At 40.1% G+C, this 15,579-nt stretch overlaps 1 protein-coding gene across 5 annotated transcripts in view; it reads left to right on the top strand.

Moving 5' to 3' along the window:
* Positions 1-18: 18 nt before the first annotated feature.
* Positions 19-15,579, top strand: part of ATRN (attractin) — a 160,533-nt gene continuing 144,972 nt past the window's right edge. For 4 of the 5 annotated variants that reach the window (XM_045445171.1, XM_045445172.1, XM_045445173.1 and 1 more), the window contains exon 1: positions 20-501. In XM_045445171.1, the coding sequence (XP_045301127.1) occupies positions 122-501 (380 nt within the window). In that variant the 5' untranslated portion in view covers positions 20-121. Of the gene's footprint in view, positions 502-15,579 lie in introns of all 5 variants that reach the window. The other variant, XM_045445175.1, reaches the window with a different exon arrangement.

The raw sequence follows: 15,579 nt of genomic DNA on the forward strand, positions 1-15,579 counted from the left end.
CCCCCTGGATTGACCGCCCGAGCCACCGTCCGCACAGCCCCGCCCCGCACGGCCAGGCAAAGCGGAGCCGGCCGTGCGGTGTGTGTATGTGTTCGCGGGGCGCCGTCTCAGCCCCGGGAAGATGGTGGCGGCGGCGGCGGCGACTAAGGCGAGGCTGAGGAGCAGGACGGCGGCGACAGCGCTTGCGGGCAGGAACGGCGGGCAGCGCTGGGACTGGGACGCGACCGGGGCTGGGAGGCCGGGGCTGGGGGCCGGGCTGCGCCTCCCGCGGCTGCTGCTGCTGCTGCTGCTGCTGCTGCTCCCGCCGCCGCTGCTGCTGCTGCCCTGGGCGGCCGAGGCCGCGGCAGCGGCGTCGGCGGTGTCGGGCTCAGCCGCAGCCGAGGCCAAGGAATGTGACCGACCCTGTGTCAACGGCGGCCGCTGCAACCCTGGCACCGGCCAGTGCGTGTGTCCCACCGGCTGGGTGGGCGAGCAATGCCAGCACTGCGGGGGCCGCTTCAGGTGAGTGGGGGGTGGTGTTGGAGGGTCAGGCCCAGAGGGAGACTGAGGCTAAGGGGCGCCGAGATGGCTCCAGGCCGGAGGCAGATGCCGGACAGTAAGTGGGGAGGGTACGGCCGCTCCTCGGTGTTTGAGGACCATTTGCTTCTGAGGAGATCATCGTCTCTGGCCTAGGGTTGTCTTGTACTGGAAGATGAAAAGGTTCGAGGCACGGGTGGAGGCACTACAGAGGGATTTGGGTGCGGCGGGTACATGAGAAGAAAGCTTAGGGTCCCAAAGAGTATCAAAGCCAGTCCTTGAAACTGGGCCGCTTTCGGATAAACGGGGTATAAAAGAAAAGAGAGCTAGTCTTTAAGTAACACTTCGTTTTAACGTCTCCTTGTTCCCTAGGGCCTGATGAGTTCTCCGACTCATTGGAGATGTAGGGTACTCTGAAGAAACAGGGCCCTGGAAGTGATTTGTTGGCTGGAGATAGAAGGAAAAGGTTAGGATTGTGAGATATTAGAGATATAATCAGTGGTTGTTGGCTAGAGGAAAGTGAAGAGACTCGCCTTTTGAAGCTCACTAGAGGTGGCTGATTGGAACAGGATGGAGAGGGCATAGAAGGAGGTTCCTGTATGCCCTGGTTTCTGGAGAATATGGAGTTCTGAGTTGGCCTGGTTTGGGACAGTACCTCCTGGAGAGATCATTTATTCATTAATTAAAAGTTATCTATTATTTGCTTCAGTTGTGAAAGGATTTCCAGGTAATGCACACAAACAAATAGATTAGCTAGACTTTGACCTAGTCCACCTGGAATTTGGAATACAGTAAAAGAAAGATAGTACACAAATGACCCTAGTCACAAGGACTACGGAGTCATTCATGCCTTTGGCAGATTTTACTAAACATTTTTGATGTCAGATGTGGAGGAGTGGGGAAATATGGAACCCAAGACAGAGGGTCCCTGCTCTCATGGATCTTATGTTCCAGTGGGGGAGATAGGCAATTAATAAGTAAATAAGCAAATAAGTAAAGAAAAAATGAACAAGATAATTTCAGATAATAGTAAAATGCTGTCAAGAAAATAACACAGGATGACCTGATAGAAAATTATAACCAGCGAGTAACTTTAGGAGGAACTCTCATTTGAAGTGACATTTGATCAGACCTAAATGAAATAATGGAGAATCTGTGGGAATTCAGGGAGGGAGGTTGTGACTAGCTGGGGGAATGCAAAGAAGACTTCGAGGAAGAAGCGACATTGGGTTTGAGCATTTGAAGAAAAATAGGATTTGGAAATGTATAGCTGGGAAAAAAAAAATTACAGATGGGAGGAAGGATGCAAGCAAAATTGTGGAGCCCAGAAAGCAAAGTATTGCTGGTACCAGGGTGTATAGAAGAGAGCTGTGAGAGGGATGTTTGGAATGGTAGAACTGTAGACTCATGTAATGTCAGATCTGCAGGGGAACTCAGAAACATTGAGGAGATGAGCTGTTTATTGTTAGGGAGTAACCAAGTGATTTCATGACCTGTGTGTAGTGGGGGCTGGCCTTGTAACTTCTTTTTTTTTTTTAAAGTTCATTTTTGAGAGAGATAATGCACAGGAGGGACAGAGAGAGAGGGAGAGAGAGAGGGAATCCGAAGCAGGCTCCAAGCCATCAGCACAGAGCCCGATGTGGGGCTTGATCCTGTGAACCGGGAGATCATGACCTTAGCCAAAATCCAAGAGTCAGATGCTTAACCAACTGAGCCAACCAGTCGCCCTGTGGCCTTGTAACTTAGGGTGTTCTGATTTATGAATTACATTAATTGACTCATATTTGTTGAGGGCTCCTCTGGGGTAAGTTGTGAGATACAGTGGCAAACAAGACCAACATAGTCCTGCTCTTATGGAGCTTACATTCTAGCTTGGGAATAGGAAATCTAATAACCGATTTATTATTATTTTGCTTGAGGCTATGGAAGAAAGGATAGAGGACAAACAGAGGACTTAGTTTGGAATGGTAAGGCTAGTGGCTGAATAAGTGACTTCTGAGTTGAGATTTGAAGGGTAGGATAGCACTGCCTATGTGAGGAGTGGGGTGCTAAAGGGCCAGCATGTCCAGAGGCTTGGGATGAAGGGGATCATGGCAAGCTGGATAGAAGGCCAGAGAGCTGAAGCAGAGAGCAAATGGGAGCATGGCAAGACTGGAGAGATAGGCAGGGGCCAGGCCATGTGAAACCCTGTAGGTTGAGCTGAGAATTTTGACCTTTAGCTATCGAGCAATGGAATGGCATAGTTCACTCTCATTTTCATGGCATTACAGGATTTTAGATTGGAGCCAGAGCAGGAATGGCCTGAAAGTAAGGCCAGAGCATTTTGAATTTGAAGATCTTCTAAGATCAAGTGAATGGGTGGTTGTGTCAGAGGAGAGTCCTTTAAGTTCTGAGAATCTGGAATGCTGTGGAAGGCAGTGGGGGCCCACAGGGTGTGGAGGAACATGCATAGCAAGATCTGTCTGTCTACTCTTCAGAGTATGTGGACTCATTGGGCACCTGGGTGGGGGCTGGCCTGGGTCAGGACGGCAGTAATGAGAACCTGAGATAGGCTGTGGGAATGGAGGCAGGGTAGGTGCTAGGTGGTATTGCAGAGGTAAAAGACAGGTCTTGCTTTGAAACTGGTTCATTCTTGGGAAGGGAGGGGGATGGTGAGGGAAAGCAAACTAGATCCTATCTTGGGCGACTGAGAAGATAGTAATACCATTAACAGACATAGGGACACAGGAGGAGATTTTATACACACTGAGATTGGGTGCTCTTAGGCTATCCACTTAGCAGGACAGGTGTAAGCATTGGGGTCGTTTGTGTATGAGGGAGATTGCCAGGGAGAAAGAGCAGGGGTCTCTTGTAGTCCAGAGGATTGGAGAAGAGCCACTTGTTATAGGGAATAAGCAGTCCTGACACTGGTTGTCTCAGATGGTGTCATGCATGAGTAAAGGGGCACCCCTGGTCTTTGTGGATGCTCTATTTGAGCAGGTTCGAGGCGGTGTCACTGCTCTTTCCTGGACAAACAGTTATGACTTTGGTCCTGATAATTCCAGTATATTTTGTAGGCTTCTGGAATTTGCGTTTTTAAAAATGAAAGTAAGAGGAACTTAATGTCTCTGGCCTTTTAAAAAACTTTCATTAAATTGTTAGTGGAAGGATTATTTTAGGGGAAGACTGAAATGTTGGTTTTGATTATAGTGGTACGTGTCTTGATTTAACTCACAGACCTTTTTGTTATTAAATGAAGAGACATTCAAATGAATACCTTTCTGGTTTGGAATGGCATCAAGTCAGTGTGTTTTTTAAATCTTTCTAGTTCCATAATTCCTGTGTGAAAATTGTGGTTTTAAGGTCTTTTCTGTTAATTGAAAGGAATGTAAGATGATAAGAGGAGTAGATTTCACTGAAGTTATCGCTGGATGCATACTATGTGCCAGGGACCTGGCCAAATGTTTTCATATGCATTGTGCCATTTAATCTTCTGGACAACTCTGAGGGTGTCGTATAAAATTTGTGTTATTATGTGGTTGCAGTTAGAAAATCACTTAATTTTTTTCCAAATGAAAGTTCCTACAGAAATGATTAATCACAGAGGATTTTATTATTGGTGTCAGTTTAGTAAAAATTACTATGGAATCTTTGATGGATGATTTCTAAAGCAGTGCCAGTTTCATTTATTTTTGTGTTAGCATTCATAATTCAGTGATCATTTTTTTTTTTAAATTTATTTGAGGGGGAGGAGCAGAGAGAGAATCCCTGACGCGGGGCTCAATCCCACAAACCACGAGATAATGACCTGAACAGAAATCGAGAGTCAGATGCTTAACCGACCAAGCCACCCGGGCACCTCATCAGTGATCATTTTCTTCTATTTGTGACCTCACCATTGAAATTTTTCTTTGGAGGATAAATACATGCCATCAAATTAGAAATAAAGATAGTAAGCCCATTTATGAAATTAATTGCATTTAATTCTTCTATCAGAAGTGGAAGTTTCAGGAGGATAGACTATAATAGCCTAGTGAATGGGAGCCTTGTAATTACCCAGGATATTAAGAACTTCCCTTCCCTAGAAGGAAAACATATGCAGCGCCTGGCTCATTCAGTTGGAAGAGCGTGAGTCTCTTGATCTCAGGGTCGTAAGTTCAAGCCCCACATTGGGCGTAGAAATTATTTACAACAAATTTTAAAAAACGAAAGAAAGAGAAAGAAAGAAAAGAAATAGGCATTTATTGAGCATCTATTTTGTGCCGGGCATGTGGGGTGATGGTGGTATTAGTCGCAGCAGTAGCTGCCACCAGCATTTTTCCCATTTTTTTCGAGGTGTTGTGTCAAGTGCCATTTAGAAATTACTTATTTTAATCCTTAGAATGAAGTTATTCCCATTTCACGGATGGGTGAACTGAAGCTTGGAGATACTGAGTAACTTGCTCCAGCTTATACAACTTGTGAAAAAACTGGACTGGGATTTGAGTTCAGGCCTTGTTAATTCCTATACCCTTGCTTTCCATTGTACCATTTGTCCTCTCATTTTTTTCTGAGTCCAGTCACCCTTTATGAACATTCTTTGGAAGGGTTTCCTGATACCATTAAGAAACAAAGGAGGAAAAATAGATTTATTGCAGCAATATGCTGGCATTAAAATAAATAAACAAACAAACCAGAGGAAAAAACAAACCCTTAACTTACTCGAACCTGTTTGGCTACTGATCAAGGACATGTATACCTATATGAAAGGAAATGTCTGGAAAATAAAATCTGAAAAAAGAAAAAGGTAAAAAAATTTTTTTTGTTTTGGTTTATCATAACTACTAAGCAGTATTAACTTGAAGCCCTAAATTTATGTTCATGAGTCAAATAGACTTGTCTGTGTTCCCCAGTAGAATATAAGCTCCATGAGCTCTGGCTTCCCAGAGCCTAGAACAGTGCCTAGGACATGGTGCACAATAAATATTTGTGGAATGAAAGAATAAAATTCTGCAATATCTTTTTTATGACTTACAAAAAAGTCATCCTTACCTGTATGATTGCCATCTGTGTCTTTTGTTCTCATAAATCTCAGGCACTTTTTGCCTTCTGTATGCTGGGCATCTTTTTTGGGATGTTTTATGGTCACCTCCTAGTAAGCCATCTGAGACAAACTTTTATCCTCATGGAAAAAAAGAGTCTTTTCCTTTATACTCTCTTATTTCAGTAGTCAATCCTGCGAAATAACCAAAGGTCAAAACTAAAGAGTAATTCTTTGCTTTTTCTGTTTATTCTCTCTTAAGTCTTAAAATTGTGTTCCTTCCCACTCCTGCTGTCCTAGATCATCTGGCCCTTCACCTCCTTGCTGACCTGCCTCTTTTGCACCCTGACTGGTCTCTTGCACATCCAGAGCCCATTCAACACTTTGTCATAGGAATCCCCTGAAAACGTGTCAACGGTCTTGCTCAGAAACCTCTTTTCTTTTTCTACTCCTCTTATTACCTGGAAAATGCCCCTCAGCAGAAGGCTCCCACTGCCCCAAACACATTCTTTTTTCCCTAATCATATTCATCTACTTTGTAGTTTTTCTGCATATTTGCTAAATTTAACACCTTTCCTTCTTGCCGCCCCCATATTCTTTTTCTCTCCTTATCTAGATTCTACCTCAAAGCCCGTCTTCAGTTCTCTATAATCTGTTATAGACCATTCTCTGAAATCATACCCATTATCTTTTTCTGAGATGAGTTATCAGCCTGTTCAATACATAGAAGCTTTTGAATGATTATTATGTGTTAGGTGCTGTTCACTTGCCTTGATATAAAGGTGGGTAAGAAAGCCTTGCTATCCCGTTGGAGAGCTCATAATTCTGAAGGGAGGACAGCTATGTGCACAGGCAATTAAAATTTAATAATAAAAATGCAAGCAGTATGTGGTGCTGGACTTAAACATAGTGGAGAGGGGCCATGGTGGAAGGCATCACAAAGAAGAGAACATTGGGCATATCTGAGGTTTAGTGTGAATAGACAGACCATCTGGGAGAGATGAGCATTCCAGAAGGAGAAAAGAGCATGTACAAAGGCAAAGAATCATGCACTATCATCCTTACCTAAGTGTATTAGTTTCCTAGGTTTGTTGTAACAAAGTACCACAAACTGGGTAGCTTAAAACAACAGAAATTTAATTTCTTCCAGTTCTGGAGGTCACAAGTCTGAAATCAAGTGTCAGTAGTGTCATGTTCTCGCAGAAAGCTCTAAGGGAGAATCTGTTCCATGCCATTCTTAGCTGCTGGAATTGCCAGCAATCGTTAGCATTCCTTGGCTTATAGATATATCACTTTAGTCTCTGCCTCCATCACTTCAGATTCACATGACACTTTCCCTGTGTGTCTCTTGTCTCGTAAGGATGCCAGTCATGTTGGATGTTTGAGTATGACCTCATCTTGAGTATATCTGCAACCTCTCTTTCTAAATAAGGTCACGTTTACAGGTACCGAGGGTTAGGACTCCAACATATCTTTTTGTGGGGCACAATTCAACCCACAGCACTTAGAGAACTGAACATGGATGTTGTTGGGGCATAACCTGTGAGGGATGTGTTGGAATGGTGTGAGCCTGGAAGGTGATAATGGCCTTTCCTCTTCCTTTCCCAACAACCTCCAGCTTCAGGGTGCATGCTTGACCTGGGCTAAGCCATCAGGGCATTCCAGCCTCTGGTTGTTAAGAGGTTTGAGGTAGGCATGTGATCTAAGCTGACTTAAAGTGAATCTCAGGACTTTTTCTGGAGAGCTCTCTCCTCTGGATATTTAATGAAAGGGATGCTTTGTCATCTTCTGCTTTGTGTGCTGAGGATATAAAACTTAGAAACTGTTATAGCTAGCATTGTTGTGATAGGAACCCACCTATGGTCACAGCAACTTCTAGAAGAGGGTAGATGTCAAGGAAATGGAGCTGGAGACCTGATGATTGTATGAATCTCTGGATCAAATGTTGCTTGAAGCTGTACTTTTCAGTTTTGTGAGGTACTGCATTCTGTATTTTTCTTAAGCCAGTTAGGGTTGGATTTCCTGTTCCTTATAATGTTGAACAATTCCTGACATACTGAGGAACATAGGTCAGGATCATGAAAGTCTTCATATTCTACACCGAGGAGTTTGAGCCTCATTGTCTCAGAATTGACAACATGGTCTAAATTCCTGACATTTTTCTGCCAAGTCTTAGTTTTCCAGTGTTGGTGGGCACATGATCTGAACCCTAAGTTACCACAGGCAATAGTTCAGCTTGTTTCTTTGATACTGTGTAACTCAAATTGCCAACTTCCAGCTGGGAATGAGGCTGTTTTTCACTGCCCTGTACCTCAGCTCTATTTAGCCAATTTCCCATTTGAGGGCTCATTAATTTGTATTTGTGAATTGTGTTGGATATAATTTCTTTCAAGGTTCTTTTGGTGACAGCCCAACTCATGTAAGCTTAAGAGAAAAAAGATGGGAGAGATTTATTTGTTCATGTGACAGGAAAGTCAAGGGGATATTGTTGGCTTTGTGTGTGGCTGGATCCAGGGGTCCACTTGGTCTCTCTCCATCTCTTGGCTTTGATCTTCTTTCTGTTGGCCATATTCTCAGGCAGACTGTCTTCAGGTGGTGTCTCCAGAAGTTAAATTGAACTGGCCACTGGAAAAGAATGACCCTTTCTTAGATGCTCATTGCAAATAAAGAGTGCTGACTGGTCCCTTGTCCTTTACTGAAGCAATCCCTGTGTTTGGGTCATGGGGAATGTTCTGATTGATCGTACCTGAGTTGAGCACCTGCTGTGGAGCTGGGGTGTGAGGCCCAGCTCCAGTGGGAGTAAGTGGCATGGACTGAGGATGGGGAAGTAGGAAAGGAGAAAGAACACACATCATGTACCAGAACATGGGGCCCATGCTAGGCAGGTGAGAACAGTGACATCCCTGCATATTTCCAGAATCTGCCATTTGGTAAATACTCAATAAGTGTTGGTGATGAAAATTGGGAATGCTCTTGAAAATACTGTATCAAGTAATGAAATGCCGGTCTCCTAGTATATCAGGAATTCACTCAATCATTATGAGGGACTGTGGGGGTCCCACTATGTGGAATGCATTATGCTGGCTCTTGTTTTTTGTTTTTTTTTTTTTAATGTTTATTTATTTAGAGATAGAGAGTGTGCGGGCGTGCACGCAAGTGGGGGGAAGGGCAGAGGGAGAATCCTAAGCATGCTCTGTGCCATCAGCACAGAGCCCAGCATGGGACTTGAGCCCACAAACTGCGAGATCATGACCTGAGCTGAAGTCAAGAGTCGGACACTTAACCAACTGAGCCACCGAGGTGCCCCATGCTGGCTGGCTCTTTGAGGTCGCTGCAGTGAGGACTGTTCCATACTGAGTTTCAATCTCATGGAGCCAAGTCACTGAATGGCATTTATTTGTCTCCTGACTTTGTGATGGGGGAGATAGAATTATGGGAGGAATCAATTATGTTATATTGGGTAAAAACTCTGTAAAATACTTACATAATAGACATTTAAAATTTTTTGCTGATTTCCAAAAGATAAAATTTACTTATTTGAAAAGGTAAAAATTGGGACACCTGGCTGGCTCATTCAGTAGAAAATGCAACTCTTGATCTCAGGGTTGTGAATTTAAGCCCCACACTGGTCATGGAGCTTACTTACAAAAAGAAAGAAAAGAAAAGGTAAAAATATGTTTGTTGCGTAAGAAGAAAAATTGAGCATGAAGGTCGTAATATAATTGCATAAGTTATATGTTTGAAAGCAGATATCTGACATTTAAGCTTTACCTCTTTGAAAGTTTCCCAAGATAGCTAAATGCTTTTTATTTACTACAGTGTAGAGGAGAGATAACTATATAGGAGAAAAACAGAGTACATTTATGATCAAAACAGTTTTTTCTAAAAATGTTGAAATGACTTAATAAATGTGTAGGTTACATTTATCTTGAGTATTAAATTTAGAAGTAGGTATCTGGTACTGTGGTTGAACAGAAGTCATAATTAGTTTTTCTCTTTAGCACAATCTTGTTTCTAAAACTGAAATGAAACCATTGTACTTTTCGGAGTATTTGTGTCTGGAAATTTATCAGACACTGACCTATTCTGAAACTTTTTTTCTCACACTCTTTATCATTTTCTGTGGTTTCTCAAATGATTGTGGCAAAAGCATCCCTATCCATGTATTGTATACTGATTTAATTCTTCATTTTGTTACTCTCTTCTTTCCATTCCCCTTTTCTCCTTGTACTTTCAGACTAGCCCTTTATAATTAGCTAGACGTTTCCTCGTTTTTCCTTCTGAGAGTGGCTTCCTCATATTTGTCTTGCTTATTTATTAATTTTTTCTTTCTTCTCATTTTATGAATGTCATCTTCCTTTAAATACTTTTCTTTTTTTTTTTTTTTTTTAATTTTTTTTCAACGTTTATTTATTTTTGGGACAGAGAGAGACAGAGCATGAACAGGGGAGGGGCAGAGAGAGAGGGAGACACAGAATCGGAAACAGGCTCCAGGCTCTGAGCCATCAGCCCATAGCCTGACGCGGGGTTCGAACTCCCGGACCGCGAGATCGTGACCTGGCTGAAGTCGGACGCTTAACCGACTGCGCCACCCAGGCGCCCCAAATGCTTTTCTTTTACTACTTGAGACCCTGGTTTGATTTGATTCTTTCAATTTTTAATTCTGTAAGTTTTCTGTTCTTTCAAGGTAACATTTTGAGTGAACTTCAATTCTAGCTATTTATTTACATGTTTACTCATCTTGAATTGTCTTGCACTTATGGAAGTTAATTTTAGTCGTGGCTGAATTCTTTGTCTTTTTAGAATTTGATATTGCATTTAAAAAAAAATTTTTTTTAAAAATATTTATTTATTTTTGAGACAGAGACAGAGCATGAATGAGGGAGGGTCAGAGAGAGAGGGAGACACAGAATCTGAAACAGGCTCCAGGCTCTGAGCTGTCAGCACAGAGCCTGACGTGGGGCTCAAATTCACGGACCGTGAGATCATGACCTGAGCCGAAGTCGGACGCTTAACCGATTGAGCCACCCAGGCGCCCCTGATATTGCATTCTAATTAAGAATTTTCTAATTTGTTTATTAATAAGCTTATAAGCATTAGGGGCTGGAACTGTGTCAGGTGCTGTTAAGAGACACATAAGTCACCTTTCTTGACCAGTGTTTCTGATATTTTTTGTTTCACACATCCCTTCACAAAAATTTACAATCTTTGGACTCTTAGGAATTAAAAAATAATCTTTTTAAACAAAGTATCCTGTTTTTGATGAGATGACTTTAAATAGACTAAAACATAATTTCTTTTTTTTTTTTAATTTTTTTAAATGTTTATTTTTGAGACAGAGAGAGAGAGAGAGAGATACAGCACGAGCAGGGAAGGGGCAGAGAGAGAGGGAGACGCAGAATGTGAAGCAGGCTCCAGGCTCTGAGCTGTCAGCACAGAGCCCGACGCGGGGCTTGAACTCACAAACTGTGAGATTGTGACCTGAGCCGAAGTCGGATGCTTAACCCGTGAGCCACCCAGGCGCCCCTAAAACATAATTTCTTAACAGACTATTGTATACATTTTAACTATAATTTGTAATGATATTCATAATATTAAAAGAAAAATTTGACCTTTTCCCTACTTAACATGTGGCACATATTAATATATTTTAAATTAATTTTATAAGGAAAAGCATGATTTATAGTCAAAAAATGACAATTTTGGATTGAATTTATATTACAATAGAGATTGAATTGGACTCTGTGCTATAGAAATAGACTTTTCTGTCCTAATGATTGGTATGTAGGCATTTTTGCTTTAAAAATTATGTCTTAAAATTTTTTTGGTGTTTTGTTTCTAAATCATAAAGTGATAGTGGTTTTCAGCTATTTGTAAGCGTTTCTCTGCAGATACCATATTTCCTGTGTGGATGTTTTTTTCACAATTGAGTGGAAAGGCCAGATTGACTATAATTGTCACTTAATTTTCCCCTTTTAATATTGTTTTTTGAAGTACTAGAGACATCTTACAAAGCTATACAAGGATTTTGATCAGAAGGTGTGGCAAGATGATCTTGAGGCAAATTTGCAGAATTAGTTTTCTTTTATGCCCTTCTGTAACTTGTATTTAAATACTGTGTCCTATACTTCTTTTTTAGTATATACCAGTACTGTCTTTTAATTGGAGCATCGTTTGGGCGGCTGGTTGAGAAACCCTGACCAACCCTGACAGCGTAACTCGTTGCTTTATTAAAGCAATTATGTTTGGTGCTGGGTTCAGTCTCTGAGCTAACTTTAACTTCCTTTTAATATGAAACATTTCAAGTCTATGGAAGAGATACAAAGAGTAATAAAATGAACATCTGTTTACCTGTAACCTAGTTTTGCTGAATTTCCTTCTTCTTTTTACTATTATAATATAGTAATATTGAATTATATAATATAAAATGTTACGGATACAAACCAAAGCCCCTGTGTTACTCCTCCCTGATCCCATTTCCCCTCACTCTCTTTTCAGAGGTAATTTGTACGGTAAAGTTGATGTTCATTATTTCCCTCTCACATTTCTACTTTTACTACAGACGCACTTACACCCACACCCACACAGTGTCTTGTTTCCAAAAACAAGATCATGTTTTCAGACTTCATAAAAAGTGACTATTCTATAACATATTGTTTTCACCCCCCAAATCCATTTTTTAATGCTTTTGAGATTTGTATTGATAAATGTAGCTCTAGTTGATTTATAGCTGTATTCAATATATAACTCCAGTTTATTTACCCATTCTCCTGCTGATGGGCATTTAGATTTTTCCACCTTGTCCTGTTACAAAAACAGCTACAATTAACATTCTTTACTTATCTCTTTATGCACCTGTATATGAATATTATCTAGAGTTGTTATCTTCAAACTTTTGAAGCACCTCCAAAATAATTTTAAAATTCTTTTTACTTCCTTGCATACTTTTAGGTTGACATATACCATTTTTTAAAAATCGACTTACATAGTTGCAAAGCACAGAGTTACTAAAAAAATTATTTTTTAAAATTTACTGGAATCCAAATTCCATAGCAGTTCAATAACCATTCTCATTCATTAAAAAAAATACATGTGTGGTCATCTCAAACAGTCAGTTTTTGCACTGAGCCTTTTTTTCCCCCTTAAGTTCTTATTTTCATTCTAATAACTCCATATAATTTTATAATTTTTTTTCTGGGCTATGAATTCTGCCCATTGATTTAGATGTCACATGCCATAAAACTCACCACTTTAAAGCATACAATTCAGTGACTTTTAGTATATTCATAAAATTGTGCAACCATCAGCACAGTCTAATTCCAGAATATTTTCATTACACCAGGCAGAAACGCTGTACCCGTTAGCAGTCACTCACCCCCAGTCCTCCTTTCTCCCAACCCCTGACAGCCACAGTCTGCTTTCTCTTGATGGATTTAGACATTTCATATAAATGTTATTATACAACATGTGATTGTTTTGACTGACTTTTAGCATAATGTTTGAAAGATTCATCTTTGCATCATGGACCAGGACTTCATTCCTTTTTATGGCTGAATAATATTCCATTGTATGCGTAAACCACATCTTATTTATCCATTGCATCAGTTGATGGTCATTTACGTGATTTTCACCTTTTGACTATTGTGAATAATGCTGCTCTGAACATTTGTGAACAAGTTTGTGTGGACATCTGGGTATGTCTCTTGGGTGTATACCCAGGAGTGGAATTGCTGGGTCGTGTAACTCAGTGTTTTACTTCTTCAGGAAGTGCCAGGCATTTTTCACAGAGACGGCACCAGTTTATATTCTTAACAGCAATTTATGAGGGTTCATTTTTCTGTACATTCTCACCAGTACTTACTTTCTGTGGTTTTATGCTATCCTAATGAGTGTAACTGATATCCGTTATGGGTTTGATTTGCATTTCCTTAGTGTCCGTTGATTTTGAGTATATTTTCATGTGTTTTTTGGCCAACTTCGAGAAATGTCTACTCTGATCCTTTGCACATTTTAAAATTAGGCTCTTTGTCTTTTTATGGTTGAGTTGCAAGTGTTCTTTATATATTCTAGATATTTCTAATATTATCAGATGTGATTTGCAAATAATTTCTTCTAATTTTGTTCATTGTTTTTCACAAAAAAATAACCTTGATAGTATCTTTTGACATACAAAAATTTTTAATTTTAATAAAGTCTAATTTATTTTTTCTTTGGTTGCTTGTGCTTTGAGTGTCTTATCTGAGAAACCATTAATCCAAGAGCATGAAGATTTACATCTGTGTTTAATATTTAAGAGTTTTATGGACTTAGCTCTTACATTTTGGTCTTTGATCCATTTTGAATTATTTTTTGTACATGCTGTGAGGTGGAGGTTCCACTTTGTTCTTTTGCATGCGGATATCCAGTTGTTCCATTTATTGAAAAGACTATTTTTTTCTCTCCACTAAATGGTCCTGGTACCCTTGTCAATTGAGTAGATGTATGGGTTTTTTTCTAGACTCTCAGTTATATTCCATTGACCTGTATGCCTATTGTTATATGAGTACCAGCCTGTTTTGATTACTTTGTAATAAATTTCAAAATCCTTCTACATAATTCTTTAAACGGTTTATTTTAAGATAATTATAGATTCACATAGGATTATAAGAAATAGTAGAGAGATATTCTATCCTGTTTCTTTTAATGGTAACAACTTGCATAACAGTAGTACAAGAGCACAACCAGAAAATTGGCATTGATACAGTTTTATTAACCTTATTCAGATTTCACCAGTTTTACATGCGCTAATTTGTGTACATGTATTTCTGCCATAGAATTTTATTCTGAGTGTTTCTATATTGAAGATAGTTGAGTATGTTACCATATTTCTTTAAAACGAGGATTTGTGTATAAATAATTTTTTTTTTCAATTTCATGTTACCATGAGACCTTATGTGAAGAGTTTTTTCTGAATTAACTAATCATTATGATTATTTTTAGTGCACAGATGAGCAAACCATATAAATGTAATGGACATTTTTAGAAATAATAATTAAACATAATAGGTAGATTTTTATTGGAAGAGCATCTCTTACTGAGATGAATAGTACTTCTTAAAAAATCTGTGGGTAATATAACTTGCTGCTAGAATGAGACAGAACTCAGTGTAAATCTTATTCCTCTTTTCTTCCTTTGGTAAATGTAAAACTGACGAACCTTGTCTGTGCAGTCATTGTAAACACTTGACAAGGGCAGTAACATGGTGACCTCGGTGCTCTAGGAATGCTGTTCTGGCTGTGGGCTGCTTAGTAGACTTTGTGGGCAGGTCTCTGAAGCTGTGAAGATCGCCAGCAGCTTTGGCTGTTAAGACTACTATGAATTATTTTGGTCTTGGGGTAGAGCATAGCAGGGGGAATGGAGATGAAAGGATGAGTCTGAGGAAGCCTTTGATGGCAATTGTATCATAAATTGGTCATACATTTGAGGAAGGGGTTAAAATAGAGGAAGAAGCTAACAAATGTCACACCCACATCTTGAGCCTAGGAGAATGGGGCTATTTTCTCATTTCAGGTGGACTATAGTTGGATGGGAAGAGATACTCCTCCCACAAGATTAATGTAATATTTCCAATTAATAGGTAAGAATGTATCTAGAAACCTGTAAGAGGTGAGGGGGCCACACAAAGCAGAGCCGAATATAGCTGGTGTCAGAGCCATATTTTTTGGCTCCTGGTTTCTTTGCAGGGTTGAGTTTTGTTGATTCTGGAACTCCCAGTTTTTGCCGTTGCACTGCCCTGTTACGCTCTGAGTTTTAATTTTATTATTTAGAAAAACATAATACAAATTATCTTCTGATGGATGTTTAAGGAAGTGATTTACATAAGCTATTGGACCCCTGGTTCTTGAGCCAAACTAGGCATCCACAAGACACCTCCTCATCTGGGGGTATAGAGTCAGATCACTGTCTAGATGTCTTTGAACAAAGGCTCTGCCTCTAGTTTTTTTAGCTTCTGAAATGTTCTTCTCTCCAGAATGTCATGGATACATATATGAGTTTATCTTGGACTCTCTTTGTAGTAAACTGCT

This window comes from Leopardus geoffroyi, chromosome A3 (assembly GCF_018350155.1).
Source record: "Leopardus geoffroyi isolate Oge1 chromosome A3, O.geoffroyi_Oge1_pat1.0, whole genome shotgun sequence".
NCBI classification, from domain to species: Eukaryota; Metazoa; Chordata; class Mammalia; order Carnivora; family Felidae; genus Leopardus; species Leopardus geoffroyi.